General features: G+C 43.0%; 2 protein-coding genes across 4 annotated transcripts; both read left to right on the forward strand.

Moving 5' to 3' along the window:
- The first annotated feature begins 1,518 nt into the window (after positions 1 to 1,518).
- Positions 1,519 to 6,552, forward strand: zc3h14 (zinc finger CCCH-type containing 14). 3 transcript variants are annotated; one of them, XM_076757030.1, is made up of 17 exons: positions 1,519 to 1,656; positions 2,023 to 2,065; positions 2,160 to 2,274; positions 2,387 to 2,427; positions 2,566 to 2,737; positions 2,861 to 3,167; positions 3,299 to 3,462; positions 3,737 to 3,837; positions 3,929 to 4,087; positions 4,397 to 4,474; positions 4,571 to 4,727; positions 4,845 to 5,050; positions 5,186 to 5,324; positions 5,414 to 5,553; positions 5,646 to 5,731; positions 6,006 to 6,112; positions 6,322 to 6,552. In XM_076757030.1, the coding sequence occupies exons 1-17, from the start codon at positions 1,612 to 1,614 to the stop codon at positions 6,323 to 6,325; spliced, it is 2,064 nt and encodes a 687-aa protein (XP_076613145.1). In that variant the 5' UTR covers positions 1,519 to 1,611; the 3' UTR covers positions 6,326 to 6,552. The 3 variants fall into 3 exon arrangements, with proteins under 3 accessions (XP_076613145.1, XP_076613148.1, XP_076613146.1); XM_076757033.1 differs by having other exon boundaries at positions 5,649 to 5,731; XM_076757031.1 differs by having other exon boundaries at positions 3,302 to 3,462.
- A 6,413-nt stretch (positions 6,553 to 12,965) lies between these two features.
- batf (basic leucine zipper transcription factor, ATF-like) lies at positions 12,966 to 18,121 on the forward strand. The gene is made up of 3 exons (XM_076755635.1): positions 12,966 to 13,381; positions 14,420 to 14,524; positions 17,599 to 18,121. The coding sequence occupies exons 1-3, from the start codon at positions 13,319 to 13,321 to the stop codon at positions 17,803 to 17,805; spliced, it is 375 nt and encodes a 124-aa protein (XP_076611750.1). The 5' UTR covers positions 12,966 to 13,318; the 3' UTR covers positions 17,806 to 18,121.
- Positions 18,122 to 18,370: the final 249 nt, after the last annotated feature.

The following is an 18,370-nucleotide window of genomic DNA, read 5'->3' on the forward strand; positions in this document are numbered from 1 at the left end:
GTCTGGGTGCAAAGTTGCCCAGCAGCTCTCTTTGTTGAAACAAGTGCCCATAAGCACATACATTTGAAAAAATACATGTTTTGGTCAAAAAGGTGTGACAACAGTGATAGTATTACTGGTAATAATAACAATTTATAGACACAGTATACAAGAGGAATATTAAGAAAGGACTGCAGCTTCAGAAGTGTCATAACATTTGTGACAAAAGACAAAGTTGTTACTAAAAATGAAACGATTTGTGCATCAACACTGATAGTGTGAACAAAGCAGACAGAGAAACGGAGCAGACGGTGGCAGCTGAGAGAGTGTGTGTGTCTGTGTGTGTGTGTGTGTGTGTGTGAGAGAGAGAGAGAGAGAGAGAGAGAGAGAGAGAGAGAGAGAGAGAGAGATGCTGTCTAGACGGCGAGCAAGATCCTTCCCGTCATTGTTGGTTGGCATTGAGGGGCTGCAAAACAGGAAACAATCTCTGAGGGAAAACATGCAGAGATGGACATTAGAAAGCCAAAGACTCGTACTTTACAATGCAACATTAGATTTAAAGTATGAGCAGGGTTGGTTCCAACACTTTTTCTTTTCTTTATTATAACTTGGAACACCAGTGTGTTTTTCCTGCACCCCCTGAATGCCTCTTTTGTGACCCATTGAAAACTGAAGCGGTACAACATGTATGATTATATAAGTTTAACAGAATTAAGGCTGTAATGTTACAGCAGGTCTGTATCTCTTTGTCAAAATACTGAATGGTTGAATTCATTGTTTGAATGGTCTGTCAGTGATTCCAGATTTGGGTTTCTGAATCAGTTTGGGTCATTGTTTATTTGAGTGAGTCATCCATTACTGGACTATGACATGTCCTGTGGTGGGATTTGTTTTCTGGCACTGGTGTGTTCTTAATGGTCTCTTGCACCATCTGGTGGATACAGCAGTCATTTTTGAAATGGTCCAATAATACTGGCATGGCTGTTTTCCTTTCTGCATGTTTGAAATGGAATATAAAACTTCTGTTTCAGTCAATGAAGAAACATGGCTCTCCAGAGTCTCATTCAATATATTATCATTGCACAGTGCAGTGCACAGGGCTACTTTAGTGTGAAGATACAAGATAGTGTAAAGAAAGAAAGATGTATCAATCCTGATCCCGAAAAAGCTGAGATGCTGTGTAAAACATCCTTAATTAAACTGTATGTGATACTTTGCTAATCCTTTTTTGATATGTGCTCAATTAAAAACAGTACAGAGACAATATACATAATCTTTAACCTCATCAGCTTCGTTGATTTTTGTAAATATATGCTTAGTCTGAATTTGGTGCAGCAACATGTTGGGACAGGGGCAAGAAAAGACTGGGAAAGATGCGAAACGCTCCAAAAACACCTGTTTGGAACATTCCAAGGGTAAACAGGTTCAATCACTTCGAATCACTTCGAACTGCAATCTAATCCTGACCTATAGGGGGCAGCACTGTGACGCTTGTCTGCCAGAAACGCAGAAGAAGATGTCTTTACGCTGTACGTTTGTGACCACGTGATCACACGTCATCTTTGTCCCCGGTGGTTAGCGGTGTAGCTGGATAAACGGTTGCTTCTTTTATAACTTTTATATTTGAATTAAATGGCAAACATGGAGATCGGGGCAGAGATCAGCAAGAAAATAAGAGTGAGTCACATTATGGGCTGAATATTTGTCATTAACTGCGGATTTAAAGCTCGGTGAAGGGTAGTATAGCATGGATGTTGCTACCTAGCATTAGCTTCCTCGCTATATTTGCCAGTCGAACAGAAAGGTATTAAGGTTTTTATTTACAAGGCCGAGGAATCCAACAGGCATGTTTACAAATGTGGTAGCAGCGTTTTGTTTGATTTCTGAGTTAACTTAGTTAGCCCCACGGTACATTAGTGCTACACTGTTCATAGCTAACTCTAGTTTTGCTGAAATGAATGGTATCAGTTGAGGCAGCATGCCGTCTATGATTTGTTATTAGTTCGATAATATCACCTGAACTGTGTTTTCGGTTTGTTTCAGGCTGCTATCAAGGGCAAGCTTCAAGAGCTCGGTGCATACATTGGTAAGTGAATATAGTGCTCATTTTGTTGCGGCTTGGTAATTCAGTCAGCTTTTATATATTTATATGAATGTGCTTCGTCTCTTTGCTGATTCAGATGAGGAGCTTCCTGACTATATTATGGTGATGGTAGCAAACAAGAAAACCTCCCAGCAGATGGCTGACGATCTCTCCCTTTTCCTTGGAAATAACACTATTAAATTCACAGCCTGGTACGATCAAAACCATCCCAGAAATACACGTCCTGTCCCATTAAATTTCCAATTGTTTTGTACCCTGCACCCCTCTATCTCCTATAACTTTGGTTTCCTTGACTGATTTCAGGCTACAGGGTGTCCTTGAGAAGTTAAGATCTGTTGCAGTTGGTAAGTGAGACCGTGTTGAATGCCTGAATGATTTTCTACTCTTTTTAACCAGCTGCTGCGGGAATTTCAAGCCCTTTCTTCCTGCTCCCTGTGGATCACTCATGTTTTCCTCCTCCCTTGTCTATGTGGTTGTTTCAGAGCCTGCATCCCTCAGAAATCCGCTCCAGTCTGACGGCGGTACTGCGGCTGGGAGGAGCCGATCATCTGTAAGTGAAGACGGCAAGGCAGAGGAGTCGAAGGTGCTGACAGTGTCCAGCTCACGCTCTGACAGGACTGAAGCGCGCGTGTCCAGTTCCGCTCATGAGAGCAGGTACCAAGTGCAAAGATTTATTTATTTATTGTCCTCATGTGCTGACATTCACTGTTTATGTCATTGTCTTGAACAGCTCACAGAGCCTGCAAATGTAAAAACCACTCTTAACTTTGTTATCAGGAGAGCCGCCATAGAGAAGAGTTCCTCTCGACTTACCTCCACTGTTAAGCCCCTCATGGAACCCCTCCCCTCAGAGGCTGTTATTGACATCAAACCAGAAATGGACGATGACCTCATGGCTGAGGACCCTGTAGAAATAGGCACCAACCATGGTCGAACATGCGGCAACGCTGGTCGGCCCACTGCTGAAATCTATAGACCGGGCCAGAGCAAGTTTACATCAGTGGGCTCTGCGGACACGTGTCGACCCACAGAAGGATCCTCACACAGCAGAAGCAGCAGAAGCTCCAGAACCGGATCTAGCAAGGTACGATTCGAGGAGACCGATGCATAAATACACAAGCTGTCTTTTACTCACATGCTCATCGCTTTCTGTTGGCAAAGTGTCAGCAAGGTGTAGGTAAGCATCCCCAATAATGTTCTGCCGTCTTTGTGCAGCAGGAGGAGTTGTCGCGGAAACGTAAGGCACCAGTGGCGAGTTCGGTGGTGCGAGTGAGTCGAATGGCAGATGAGGACAGCGATGATGTGGAAGAGGAGGACGCGGGCTATGGAGGAAGAGGCCTGTCCAGTAGAGTGTCCCTACCCTCCAAACCAGAGCGCAAGTTAGTTATAACACCTCATATGATATTTGGGAACATTATGTGCTATACGTTGTTGAATTAGAGGACAAACCAGGATCACGTTCACTGTTAAATTTTGTAGCAAATTGTCTGATTTGTCTTATTTTGTATGTCAGTAGTAATCATGAACCTTTCACTGTCACTAAATATGAGCAACGAAAGACAATCTGCCACTGACTTCATCTTATATTCTCTCTGAAATGATCATTCAGCAGGTAGCCGGGCTTTAACATTACTTTGGTTTCTGTTGTTTCAGACCTACTCTCCCTCCAGCCAAGCAGGCCAACAGGAATCTGATACTGAAGGCCATATCTGAAGCTCAGGACTCAATCACCAAAACCACAGCTTACCCCACAAGTATGTTTTAAGGTGTTATCATAATTGTGTCACATGTCGTTGTCCACTTTCTTACATGACTTCCCCCCCCTCCCCCTCCCCCCCCCCCCAGTACCACAGAGGCAGACCGTTCCTGTGGCTCCTCGTACTCGCTTGGCCAGCAGTCAAGAGATGACTGCGGCCATCCAGCTGGTCCAGGAGCACCTCCACAGCCTGGCCCCCAGGGTTCAGGCCTACACCTCCACAGAGCTACCTCCCTCCAGAACACCTGGTGCGTGCAGAGTTGAATTATGACAGAAAACTTCCAAAATACACCTTCGTTTGTTTATTTTTGTTATGATCCTTCTTCTGGACATGTAAACTAGATCATGTTTAATAGATGATGCCTCATTTACATATTTAAACATGCAATTTCAGAAAACTTGTAACACAAAAAGTAATTGCCTTTATGTAAGTAATCACCTAAACTAATGTCCAAGATTAAGTGACATTGGATTTTCGATATGATTCTTAGATTTTAGTCTTTTTTGTGTTGTTTTGTTTCTTTTTTGCTGTTTGATGTTACGATTTTCCTCCCCAGCTTCAGCGAGGTCTTTAGCTTCACGCCTGCAGTTGGACTTCACAGAGAGCAGTGATGGAGGAGAGCAAAGTGACTATGGTGCGAAGTAGTAACTGATAATAAAGTCCCCAGAGGATGCTTAATTTTTCGCCCTCAGTGATGCATTACACTGACATGTCTGCGTTTGTGATCTAGGCATTGAGATCACTGAAGGCAGCGAGACAAAGACGTTTGACACCCGCTCGTTCATAGTGAGTCCGCCGCAACTTCAAGAACCTTCAGCCAGAAACCAGCAGCGTCTTCAGGTCAGAGAGGACGTCCAGTCTGCCTTACTACGCACTGTCCAGGCCAGGTACACACATACACATACATACACACACACACACAAGAGGTGCACTCACATCTGTCAATCTACATGGTCTAAGTGTGCGCCATTGTTGATTTGTCACACTTTTTTCTCTCATGCTAGTAAGGAGAGGGGCGACTCTGCCAGCCCCAAGTTCATAGTGACGTTAGATGGGGTACCGAGCCCGCTGGGAAACCTTGCAGACTATGAGATGGAGCTGGATGGCGTGAGAGCACCCGCAAAAGTCACAGAGGCCACCATCCATGTCAACAGGGAGCCCAAAGTCAGCGTCCTTCACAGACTACAGGGAGCAGTCACAGCATTAGAAGGTGCGGGGTCTTGTCAGAATGCCTTTGTACTCTCATGTCAGATAATACTGCACACGTATGCACAGTGTTTGAGTGAAGCGTTGTGATTTTGTTGAGTTGGGGCTTTTGGTCATATCCCTGTTACTCCACTGACAGATGACGTGATGGACGTTGAGATGGCGGAGGAGGATGCTGGCCCTTTAAAGAAACAGAGGGTGATGGAGAGATGCAAGTTCTGGCCCGTCTGTAAAAGCGGAGATGAGTGTTTGTACCATCATCCGACAACACAGTGCAAGTCAGTATTGTTGTTCAGAAATTGGAGAACATTGGGGTTCTTACCGCACAGAATGCTCTAAATGAGGGTTTGTTTTTTTTTTTCTATAGGACTTTTCCCAGCTGCAAGTTCGGGGATAAATGCCTTTTTGTCCATCCTAATTGTAAGTACGACGCCCGGTGTAGCAAGCCAGACTGTCCCTTCACTCACGTCAGTCGCAGAAGCACAGCTGCTCCTCCGAAAAGGCCAGGTACTCTCTCATGAGCGCACTCTGTTCAGCCTCGCTCTGCCAAAACACAGCTTTGAGAAACGCATCTCCAACTCGACTCTTTGTGTTCGCAGCAGTGCAGCCAGTGCAAACCACCACGAGTGTGTGTCGCTTCTTCCCAGACTGCAAGAAGATGGACTGTCCGTTTTATCATCCCAAGGTAACAGATGCTGTACTTGCTTTGCCAACTTGTTTGAAAGAGTGTTGACAAGAAGAGGAATATGTTGTGTTTGTTTTCAATAAAATGCTGGAAATAATAGAATTTAGATCCAAATAAGAATCAATTATTCAAAGTGATACTAAAGAGATTTGTCGATAATTGAAGTATTTGTCAGTTGCAGCCCATGCACGTTCCCCTTTGAGTTAAATGGGAAGTTCTTTACTTGGAAGTCACTCTGTCATTTGTTATTAAATGTGGTTCCTCTTGTGTGCAGCCATGCCGCTTTGCGGCGCAGTGTAAGCGAGCTGGATGCACCTTCTACCACCCGACCACATCTGTGCCTCCAAGACACGCCCTGAGATGGACAAAAACACAAAGCAGGTGAACAGACGGGGGTCACACAAAGTGAATGATGTTTTTTTTACCTTGTTGATGTGAAATAAAAGCCTTGATTTAAATAATGTCATATGTTTATGTGTAATCCACTTATGATGCACTCTAAAGATATATTATGGTTGAAATGCACCTAATAAAGAAATGTCGTCCTGTTTCTTTGCATCTACTGAATGCTGTCTGTCCTTCTCTCACAGCTAATGAAGTCCAGGGATTCTGACAGAAGTCTGCTGATGGTTAACACATGAAGCTGTGGAAGATGTTCACTGTCAATGTTCACGGACTTTCATTTTCTCAATCGACTGTTTTTCTAATTTAATTTTAACGTATAGTTTGGACTGATTTTTAAGAGACGTGTTTTGTAAGATGAACAGTCAGGTTTTTGCTGATGCTCTCAGACCATTAAAATACCCCACAGGTGACTTTGATCTCATCATTTGTCTCTTGTTCTTTAACAATGTTGGCTCGTAGAGATGTTTGCCGCTGAAAGATGATCATTTTTAAATTTAGAGGGTAAGATCAGGTACAAGATCAAGAACGTAGAACCAGACAATAAACCTGGCAGTTTTATTAAAAGGAACACAATTTATATATCATGTTTCCCACTAATAAACCATGAGATGCTGACACACACTGATGAAACCATTTGTATGAACATACTGTATGCACAAGTACATCTACAAACACATCCAATGAGGTTTTTGGCTGTTTGAGATGGAGAGAAGCCTTCAACGCTGCAGCTGGATGCCATGAATTCTCTAAACTTGACGTGGACTAAAATTAAAATAATAATGTGCTTGTTCTATACAGCTTTTGAATGCAAAGTTACAAGGAGCTTTATGTGGTTGAACCTGGATTAAAAATGTGGAAGGAAAGCGATTTGTGAACAATGTGATCAAGCAGAAAATATCTTAAATGTATTTGTCCAAAATCAGAATTCTAACCATGTTAACACAGTTTATTGTTTGCTAAAGTAAACTCAAATTACTATATACTTTTCACAAATTCCCGGACACAAGAAGAGGTCAGCCAGTCCTAGTTTGTGTTTTTAAGAGTGGAAGAAGCAAAAGACATTCTTACCTGATTTTATATTATGCACTTATGTTAAAATGAAAACATCTGTATGTATATTGTGGTTAATTTACAGACGTGCTCTGTGCACTGAGGGGGCTGAACAGACAGGTAAACGGTTGAAACAGGCAGATTAACACAGTACATGCAGTAGATACAGTGAATTCAACTAAAATGTGCTGAGACTGTCGTTGAAATGTGATTCAAACAGTTATGAACAAGAAAGCACGTTTCCGTCAAGTTAGCGGTGAAACCGCCTTCATCACCGCAGCTGCAGTTTTATTTCCCGCCGCTAGAAGCCGCTGAAGAGCGCTCCATGATGACGTCACGTTTGACCAAGTTAAAAGCACTATGAGCTCCTCTCTCTACCGCCGGGTGCGGTGGCGCGCGCCTGTAATCCAAGCTACCGGGAGGCTGAGGCTGGCGGATCGTTTGAGCTCAGGAGCTCTGAGCTGCAGCGGACTATGCCGATCGGGTGTCCGCACTAAGTTCGGTATCGATATGGTGCTCCTGGGGGAGCTCGGGACCACCAGGTCGTCTAAGGAGGGGTGCACCGGCCCAGGTCGGAAACGGAGCAGGTCAAAGCCCCCGTGCCGCTCAGTAGTGGGATCGCGCCTGTGAATAGACGCTGTAGCGCAGCCTGAGTAATACAGCGGGACCCAGTCTTTTTCTACCGTCAACAAACCACTGTCACAACACACACACCGACACATTACTTCTTTATACCACACAGCAGCTTCATCACCGCTTCTTCATCCTCTTATTCCTGTGAAAATCCCTCACAAATCTTCTGTTCTGCTTGTTCTACAGCGCCTCCACCTGGAGGATACCTGCAACTACGCCAGCCCCTCTGAACGCTTCTCATGGCGTCCTGCAGGTGGAGGCAAACTAAAACTACACACATTAAACGGCTTCCTGGTGAGTTACTCATAAACACACTTTCCATTCAGTTTTATCAGTGTTCTTGTGGCCATAGTTTCGTTCTAGGGAAAGTGAAGCGACTGTTTGAATGAAGCGCACACAGAAACAGAGAGGACGTCCACAAATTACAATCCATGCTTTGAGGTTCATTGATCCAACAAGTATCTGCAGAGTCTTCATGCTGCTGAACCAGAGTTTAACATTTCTTTTCAGTGTGATTATCATGTGAAAACAGTTAATCTGATGTTTACATGGTTTTGTTTTTGTTTTTGTTTTTACATTAAGTCATGGCTGTTTTATTTATTTAGCTTAGAGATGAACACATCAGCTATAACTTTAAAGTGTCTCAGGTGTAAAAAAGCACGGCCTGGAGCAGAGCAGAAAAGAAACTTCAGTGTCTTTTCTTTCCTTCAGTGTTTCCTTTTAGTCAGTTTTCACTGCAAAAGGGCAACAAACCACAAAGACCCAGCCCGCTAACTTGACTTGTATATGCACAACGGTGCCAAAATGCCAAAACACAGGATGATTGTCGCGTCTTCCCACACTGTGAGCACACGGACTGCCTTTTAAAAGGGTAAAATATTTTTTACTCAGGTTCAGTCACACTTGGGTCACAGTCGTGTGGAGTGTTCTGCAGTTATGTGGCAAGTAAACAGCGCTTTAAAATAACTGAGAGAAAAATATGTAAAATGTGGGTAAACTGGCTTTACGAGGGCTTCCATCAAGTGCGTGACAGAGAGGTGCTTCAACCCTCTTGTGCAGACTTTCCTCTTTTGTCTGTTGGCAAAAAAAACACACAGAGGCCCATCCTGCTACCGCAGTGTGAAAAATCCCACACACTGATTGTTGCTTCTTCTCACACTTTAAGTAAATCTAACTGATGAATTTTTTTTTTCATCAAGGTGAAATATTTCTCTCTGAGGTCTGAGGACCTGAGGGGTGATAATATTCAGGGTTTATATTGTATAATGTCCACAGTCACAAATGAATGGAGTGACCTTGATTTGACACTGACGTTCAAACAGGAATGAAGATAATTGTTTATTATGACGGATGATGTGTGATTAAAAAAAAAAAGTCTTATCAGGAAGTCTTTGGGGTTTAGACTCCACAGGGAGACTCTGTAATGAACGGCATCACCCTGAGCAGCAGCCAGATGAATCCCTCCATGGAGTCCAGACAGTGGTGGTGGTGGTGGTGGCTGATGACTCTGTTGACTGATATTCTGATGAGGATGATGAGGCGGGTGACACTGGAAAGACTGGGCGGTGATGGGGGGGTGGAAGAGCCTGCATAACATCTTCATGAGGCGGAGAGAGAATCACATTCAGAGAGACAGAAGCAAGACGACAGGCTGGCAGTGAAGGCCGCTGGCATGCAGGGGAATCATTCACCTGACTGAACTTTACCTATAGAGCTTCATTTGTGTCTCTTGGTGACTTTGACTGACTGACTCTGGTGAGAGAAGATTGATGTAAAGTTACATCACAGAAGAGCTTCAGCACGAACAGAAAGACATGCAAATTTATTACCAGACCAGATCAGCTATTACGCAGTTTTAGCAGGAAGAATTAATCCAGGATGAGCCTTCATCACTGCAGCTGCAGTGCTATTTCCCCCCTTTAGAAGCCGCTGCAGCGCGCTCCATGATTGACATCACGTTAGTTCAGGTTCGGGTGTCTGCACTAAGGCCTTGAGTTTTAGGTCATTAGAAGGAGATTTTTTTTTAAATGCCTTTTTGTAAAAATGCTGTTCATGTTATCACTGATGGAGACTTTATCGCTTCCTACTGGTCTGGCGTGTTTGTTTGAGCGTTTGGAATCGTAATTGTGTTCCAATGTCTATGGACGACGAAGGTCGTGCAGACAGATTTTTGTTTTAACAGATGGGACAATATCCGTTTGAAAAAATATTTGTATAAGTGTGGTCAAGGCCTAAATTCAGTGTCGAAGCAGGTCAAAGCCCCCGTGCCGCTCAGCAGTGGGAGGCGCCTGTGAATAGATGCTGTAGCAGACGCCGTAGATCTTTGCATCACACAGCAGCTTCATCACCGCGCTTATTCTCATAAAAAGCCTTCACTAACCTGCTGCCCTGCTTGATCTACAGCGCCTCCACCTGGACACCTGCAACTGCACCAGCCTCTCTGAACGCTTCTCCGCGTCTCATGGCGTCCTGCAGGTGGAGACTATAAGGGTCTGTAAATTAAACTTGAAACATTCTGTACAAAAAAAAGCAAGTTCCTGGGGAACAACAAGGTGCAGGACCACAAACAGGTACTCTAGGAAATACACTAAACAGGAAATACTCAACAAACTGACAAGGAACTGGTGGGCCACATACAAGGGATGAACTGACAAGGACAAAGTGAAACACTCATTTAGAAAGACAGGGGAGCAGAATTAATCAGACACAGCAGACATGAATCAATCACAAGGGTGGGAAAACACAGGAAGTAAAGTAAAATCTGACACATGAGGGAAGACTTCAAAATAAAACAGACCAGATCATAACATGATGATCCAGATGTGACAGAATTACAGATTACAAAATGGATTATTTGTTGATCCAACTCAGGGATGTTCTCAGTGGATGAGGAGCCATTGACTCACATCCAGATTAATGTAACATGCAAACAGTACAACATTTTGGAATAACTTGAAGAAATGTGCCTGTCTTAAGGAAATAGAAAACGCAGAGTGACCTAAAGTGTATTTTTAAACCTAATGTGAAAGTGCGTGAAGGTGGGAATTTACCACCATGTTGTTTCCCAGATGAACAGACGGGCATACTCTTTTATTTTTTTTTTTTCATGACAAACAGGTGAGAAAAACATTATTTCAGGGACAGTTACTGTTCAACTGTCTGATTATTGGTTAAAGATGAGTGTATAATAGAAGCAAACAGTGTCTGAGGGCTTAAAATAACTTCATGTGAGCGTAATACGCTGGACTTCACACCTTGCTACAATGACTAATTAATGACCTTTGTTTTGAAGTGAATATTATTGAGTTCAGTGTAGTTAAACCCACAATACGCATGTCAGTGTTATGTTTACGGTCATTAGTGTCTACACGATTCTTCACTTTCCCTCCATTATTCAGTGCTTATTAGAAACCTCCCACAGTCATTTCCAAGGAAGAGAGACCACAAATGAGGGCATCTCACTTTGCTATCTAAAGCAATGGCCCTTTAGGGGTTTTTCCAAGTAGAAGCGAGGCCTGAAGAAGAGGAGGGATGGCTGTTGACGGCAGCAGTTAAAATTCATTTAAACTGTACTACAGCTGTCACTTCTGCTAAATGTTGCTCAGGATTTGTGTTGTGACCAAGTGTGTCAAGCCTGAAGTCCATTTCCTTTGATAAACTGCTATCAAGCCTGTTCCTCAGCGCAATTGAGCACCGGAGCTAAAAAAGCGCTAAAGAGTGCAAAAAAAAAAAAACTGCCTTAGTTGTAATAATCACAAGCTGGAACTGAGCACAAACACACCCACAGTTCACTAAAAAAAAAAAGTCCAAATAGCTGAAATGATCGCAGTCCATTTAACATTTAAGAGACGTGTCAAATCTTTAGCACCATTTAAGGATTAGAGATAAACTGATTCCAGAAGCTGGGCCACACTAAGTCAAAGCTGTGGACTTATTTTGTTTTTCTATATTTGTACTGTATTGTGTCTGCGTCCTGGTTAAAGCAGAATTTGACTAATCAGCTTTCCTCTGCGTTCTCTCTTTTCTCTTTACAGTCTCAACTCTTTTGGACAGCGTTAAATGCCACGCATTAGAAATGTCTGCCCTTGCCCAAGCTCTTCAAAATTCCTGCGATGGTAGAACATGTTTTTGTGTGGGAGGGCTGTTCTGCCAAGCAAAGCTGTTTTGGTCCTGATTTTTTTTTTTTTTTTTCTCACAAGAAAATCTTGTTCTTGCATCACCAAATGCTACCTCGTGATGGGGGCAAACAAGAAAATAACACAAGAGCTCACATTATGCGGCTTCACCCCTGACTTTAACGCAGATTTTCACTGGACGTTGATGCTGTGATGAGTGCCAGACACATGCTAATACTTCTTTTTTCAGCGCTTTCTAAAGTCATAATGTGAAAACACAAAATTTTTATTAATTTCCAGCATGATACCCCTAAACCACTGGGTACATTGAGTGAATTTAACCCCCTCAAACTGTACATTTTCTTGAAGATTCCCCACATCGTCATTTACAGTGAAAGACAATGAGGGAATTCTAGGTGGGTTTTTGGGGAGCCCCTTGAACATTTCTTAATGCTCAAAGCCTTTGACATTTCTTCACCTTTTCGCAGCTGGTGTGTCGCAAAGCAAGAGAGCGTGGTACAGTTCTGGAAATTACCACGAAGCATGTGTAAATCTAGAGCCAGTCATCCATGTGGACTTTTAGGATGCGCCGTCTCTTGAGGACCGAGTCGAAACATCGTAGTATAGGTGCAGCTAAAAAAAGAGGAAGAGGGAATGCCCGTGATGCCCTTCTAACACACTTACACCCACATACGCCCACACACACACACACAGACACACATTCACACGTGAGAAAAAAAAGGTTGCAGCAAGTTTAATATCTTGTCTTTTAGCAGAAAAATTATTTTTTTGGTTCACAAATTTTGGTTGTGCGGCTACTAAACATTAGCTTCGACATAAAATTCTTATTTTTCCCCATGTAGTCTGGTAGTACTTGAAACTTTGTTTTCTGAGGCTGCCAGTATCCGCCTGTATTCATTCAAATTTTAACTTAAACCCTCAGTATGTTATTTTTCTGGAGTTTACACGATTGCTTTAGGTGTTTCAACTTTCCATCAGACATGTGACTTCCAGTCTAATGCAACTTACCCAGATTCTTACCAGAAGCCACATCAGATACAGCTAATTAGGCAGACAGCTAGTCTCACAGTGTGTGTGTCAAAGAGAGAGAGAGAGAGAGAGAGAGAGAGAGAGAGAGGAAGAGAGCACGAGTGAGAGAGTCAAAGAGAAGGAGGAGTGACAGAAAGGGAAAGAAAAGAGGGAAGAAAGAGACTCATTAAGCCAAATTCTTCTCAGCACTCGTTCTGCTACACAGACTCTCTCTCTCTCTTTCTCTCTCTCTCTCTCTCTTTCTCTCTCTCACACACACCGCACACATACACACAGTCAAAAACACAAAGCAGAAGTGGACAAAGACACACGGTTTCAGACGCCGCGGTTGGCTATGGCTCAGGGCTCTGACAGCAATGACACAAGTTACAAGTCCCCATCTCCTGGAAGCAGACCGGTAAGTGTGCACTTCCATGTATACTTCTGATAGTTTTCACGGTTACTTCCTATTTTCACTGGGGGTCCGTAGATGTGTTCAGACGTTCATTTCAAACACGAATCCTTTAAATTAAATGCTCCATAGTTCTCCTAAATCTTTGATTGGATGCAGTGCTTGATGCATGTTGGGTGGGCAGCAGCACAGCCTATCAAAGGCTCACTACTTCTGTCGTTGCTGGCTCTTTTCACAGTTTCTCAGAGTGTTTCACTTGCACACATGGGCTGCAGGCATGACTCGCTTCAAGTGTAGGCTTTTGTGAATTGCAAAATGTATCACTTATCCAAGCAGTGGGAATCCTTTGTTTTTGCAAGTCCTCAAACTGTGAATGATTGGAGAGCTGTCAGGAACAAACAGTGTGGCGAATACAGTACGTACTGTACTGAGTCTGTGCATGTGAGACTCATCATCCTCAGTGCTGACTAGTTTCACGTGTGCCAGTCCTCTAGCACATTGTTGCTCCTTCTCTTGCTCAGAAGCATCGTGGAAATGAAATATTCAAATGCTGCTTTTTGAATGCATGTTACAAGCTGATAAAGTGGATCATTTATCCTCTCATCAGCACACGAAGCGGTTTCCAGCAGCATCTGTTGTTTTGGGTTTTTCAGCAAGGCGTTAACGGACGTTAGAAAATTTTATTTGCTATCTCTTTGATGTACAATTGACTCAGCATTTTGAAATGAGATTAGTTATTACGATACCAAGAAAATCGAGTGCTCAGGACATGAAACAGGGTGTGCGTTGTACCTAAATGATGACTCAGCCACTCCCCGACCCTGCCCTCCACATTAGGTGTTAAGTTTGGCCCATCTCCTTTCGAACTGTCATTAAAACAGACAGCGCCTCCATTTCACACATAAAGCCACCAGCCGGAGTCGATGGCATAAACTACCACAGTCTGATCTTTTCTCTTTTTCAGGTACAGTAGACTCTCTGCGCTCCGTTTGCCAGATGATCTTCATGTCACACATTAACTGTTGACATCTGTGTTTTCCTCAGAGCTCCTCAGATGATGCGAAGAAGGTGATGCGGCGGGAGAAGAACCGGATCGCTGCTCAGAAGAGCAGGATGAGGCAAACTCAGAAAGCTGACAGCCTACACTTGGTGAGGAGACTTTTCTCTGCAGCACACACTGTACTCATACGCATACATCAGCAGCAACGCAGCTGAACACTGACTGCTGCTTCTTGAGACACGTTACAAGGAGCTGTTACATGGTACTAAATGTAGATCTGCTGCAGTTTGTAGTAGGATAATCAAAGCGGGACAGTTGTAGGGTTACTCTTTACACAAGCCAAATTTCTAGCCTTTTATTGTACTGCAATGCTGCTTGCAAATCAGATTATATGAAGCATGTTTAGCAGGTATTAGCTAGGGTACCTTTGCAAAATACTGTTTTGAGTAATGGAGTGAAATTTACATTTTCATTCAAAAAGAGGATTTGTCAATCCCAATATTTTGCTGTGAATAGAGGTAAAAGAGCAATGATGTTTGTGCCATCTGATCAATTTCCAGTCGAGTGCCCATGCAGCACTCTCAAGCCCGTTGGTACTATATTTACAAAAATGCTACCTGACCATGTGGCGAGTGTGTCATGGCTTCTGCTGGGCCGCACACTTGGACACTGTTCTGTGTATTTGCAGAGGCTTAAGGAATAAATTAGCACGTGTGGGCAATCACTCCCTTTTGCAGCCGAATCCAGCACCAGAGACAGCAGCACTGAACACAATGCAGGCCACTCGCTTTGTTCAGTGGCCCCGTTTCTTTTTCTGCAGCTCATTTCATGTGATAGTGTCACTCTGTTGTTTCAGCTTTTACTTGTTTGACTTGGCGCTAAATTCTATGAATTAGCTAAAATGTCACAAAGAGCTTTTCCTGCGTTCTGCCTCTGAACATCTGGATTTGCAGGTTGAGGGATTTGTCAATGAGAGGCTGCACGTTTTTAAGTGTTTCCAAATCTTCATTTAGCCAAAACGTGCATATAGCAGGGACTATACACATATTGGCTCGCCAGTAATTGCGTAATATTCTTTTGAATCTTTATAAGCTGCAATAACTCAACATGCTGTCACCTCTTCCGCCAACACACGTTTCAAGATACTGACCCAGTATCCACTTTCTGTGTGACTTCCTCATTCAGACCAAGATTTGTGCTGTATTCTGACACCATGATGTTTCCAGAGCAGCTGCTTCTGTTAACTTTATCAGATGAACTGATGAGATTTTGACCTTCAGAAAAGCCACACTGTAGGCAGCAGTACGTTAATCGATTCGAATATGTGAGGTCCATTCCCATGAATTACGGTGTATATTATCAAGCTCTTTAAACCCCGCCACAGTCACAGAGAACACCAGGGGACCACAGAGTTTGTTCTGTGGTTTTGCTTTCATCGTGTCACTAGATAAACAGGAAGGCGAATTTTCCCTCTCTGTGACACAGTGCCTGATTTCCTGTTTCTTCAGTAGTATTTTTTTTTCTTCTGTGTAAATGAGCTTGAAATTGTACGTCGTGGGCAGGAGGGGAGAAAAAGGCAGTCACTTCTTGTAAAGCGCTGATAGCAGTGGGCTGTATTTGGCTAAGTGACGCAAGTGAAGGGGTTTGCCCAAAGGTTCTGTGACAGTAAGGACCCACAGCTCAGTATTATGATCTTTCGGCCATGGTGTGATGACCTTTTTGTTAAAGTGGAATATTTCTCCCCTGCTATTACCACACCAAAGAGAAAAACATTGTGACGTACAGTTTGCTCTACTTGGGTTATCTAAAAGTGGATGATATGAAAGACAGACACGAGACACAAGAGCTTGTTTTGGAAAATCTGCTTAAATCATCCAAAATGTTAGAATGGCAACTTTTCAGTGAGCTGCAGGCAGTTTGTATTGTGAAGCTCATATATTGTGAATCCAGGTTGAAGGACAATGCACTGCTTTTTTTGCATTTTTTAAAATCTATGTTACAGTAAAGCAGCTAAGGCAAGTTGAGACATGATTTAGATTTTTCCTTTTTTCATGTTTTAACTTATTCCCAATCAACTTTTGGTCTTCATTCATGTCAGTATGGAATGAAAACAAGTTGAATAGATTTAAAAGTAACATCAGACATTAAAATAATCTTGTTTTAATACTTAAGTTATGATATTATTCTCTGGTGAACAACAATCGATGATTTCATCTGGCATGCCACTGTTTTAACAATAGTACATTTTAGCCTTCATTACTGCCAACAATTTTCCACAGAATACCACACTTTAAGTTTTTTAATATGGAATTTTTTTCGTAGCACGACTGGTCTTCATTTGGCTTGTGTACAATATAAAAACTGACTTGCAGAGACTTGCAGGGGATAGACAGCTCATCACGAGGATCGTCATGTGTAGCCTCCATTTAGTTTTCGTTGAATGATAATGCAGTCGAAAGCAGACGTGACGTGATGCCACCAAGCTGTCTGAAGGAAGACTCAAGTAATGGCCTGTCTGCGTGTTGACACCTACTGAACTGACTGGAAACTACTGGCTGCTATGAGTTTAGAGAGTCTGCAGCCATGCCAGCAGCTCTATGGGGCTGCACAGTGGAGTGGTGCTTTGAGCCATACTAATGCCAGCATGCTAACATACCTACAGTGGCAGTGCTAACATGCTAATGCTCATCAAGCGTAAGATTATTAAATTCACCCTCTTTGTTTAGCATTTCAGCGTGCTAACATTTGATAATTAGCACTAAACGCATAGTGCCGCTGAGGCTGATGGCACTTTGCATGTATGTGGTCATAAACTGTAGTGTTGGACAGATTTGACCTCTTGATGGTGCTAGAGAAAAAGTCAGAGGACCACCACAGTCATTACAAATTGTGCTATCAGGGACGTGTACCAAATTTCATGGCAAAATAAGTAAGTCTGGACTAAACAGGTGGACCAGCAGACGGCCTTTGCCACCCATTGAGCAAATACATTAAAAAACTATCATGCTTTGCAAAACAGTCAGTGTCAAAATACTGTAAACTTTGTGATACTAAAACGTGCATAAATATAGGCCTACGTGTGTGGAAACAGGATATAATACTGCAGATCTGACTTTTCATTGATAACATTTGAAGAGTATCACTTTCCAATTTGACATTAAAACCACTTTCATTACAAATAAAAGACATGTTTGCTCACACTTGCCGTCTGTGTGCTTCCCAGGAGAGTGAGAACCTGGAGAAGGAGAACGCTGCCCTGAGGAAGGAGGTGAAGCAGCTGACCGAGGAGGCCAAGTACCTGTCGTCCGTGCTGAGCAGCCATGAACCTCTGTGCACCGGCCTGACTCCTCAGACCCCCGACCTCCTCTACCCTTCTCATCACAGCAGCTACCACCACCAGCACATCGCTGTACCACACTACCAGCACTGACCTGTATGACTACTGAGAGGACGTGCTGAGGACAGATGACTGACCTCAATGGAGAGAAAGACTGACTGCAGATGTGTCTATAAATGTTAACCATCGTTCCAAACCGATCAAGGAGTAACATGACAGGCCAACATGTCTGACCAGCATCGACACCCAAACTGTAACATGCAGTGTTCAAAACTATTTATTTTGCTTCTGCTGCATCTCTTTGCTTTTACCTGATCTATTTCAGTGATCTGTATGTACGGCTCAATGAGTAGAATTATCAACCAGTCTATGTTTACATTGGAGAGAACAAGAACAAAAAAAAAAACAACTACTGTATGTTCGGGTGACTCAGACGATACAGTATTTTTGTAAATTGCTTATTTTAAGTGTCACGTGGAGCACCTCTGTCATCCTGTCATGTTTTAGTTTCTTGTGTTTTTCAGTGTGTTTCAGTGTGTAAATGTGGATCGATAATGCTCAGGAGCTTTTGACAGATTTGATTGTGGACAAACAAGAATGTAAAGTCGAGATTCTCAAAAAAGGCCTCGATGTACCAAAAAGAATCGGCTGGTAGTGA

The sequence above is a fragment of the Chaetodon auriga genome, chromosome 18 (genome assembly GCF_051107435.1).
Source record: "Chaetodon auriga isolate fChaAug3 chromosome 18, fChaAug3.hap1, whole genome shotgun sequence".
NCBI classification, from domain to species: Eukaryota; Metazoa; Chordata; class Actinopteri; order Chaetodontiformes; family Chaetodontidae; genus Chaetodon; species Chaetodon auriga.

Coding starts and splice junctions, on each gene's coding strand:
- zc3h14 (XM_076757030.1), top strand. CDS start 1,612: ATGGCAAACATGGAGATCGGGGCAGAGATCAGCAAGAAAATAAGA. Junction 4,088..4,396: donor ACCTCCCTCCAGAACACCTG/GTGCGTGCAGAG, acceptor TTTCCTCCCCAG/CTTCAGCGAGGTCTTTAGCT. Junction 5,732..6,005: donor GTCCGTTTTATCATCCCAAG/GTAACAGATGCT, acceptor TCTTGTGTGCAG/CCATGCCGCTTTGCGGCGCA.
- batf (XM_076755635.1), top strand. CDS start 13,319: ATGGCTCAGGGCTCTGACAGCAATGACACAAGTTACAAGTCCCCATCT. Junction 13,382..14,419: donor CATCTCCTGGAAGCAGACCG/GTAAGTGTGCAC, acceptor TGTTTTCCTCAG/AGCTCCTCAGATGATGCGAA. Junction 14,525..17,598: donor AAGCTGACAGCCTACACTTG/GTGAGGAGACTT, acceptor TGTGCTTCCCAG/GAGAGTGAGAACCTGGAGAA.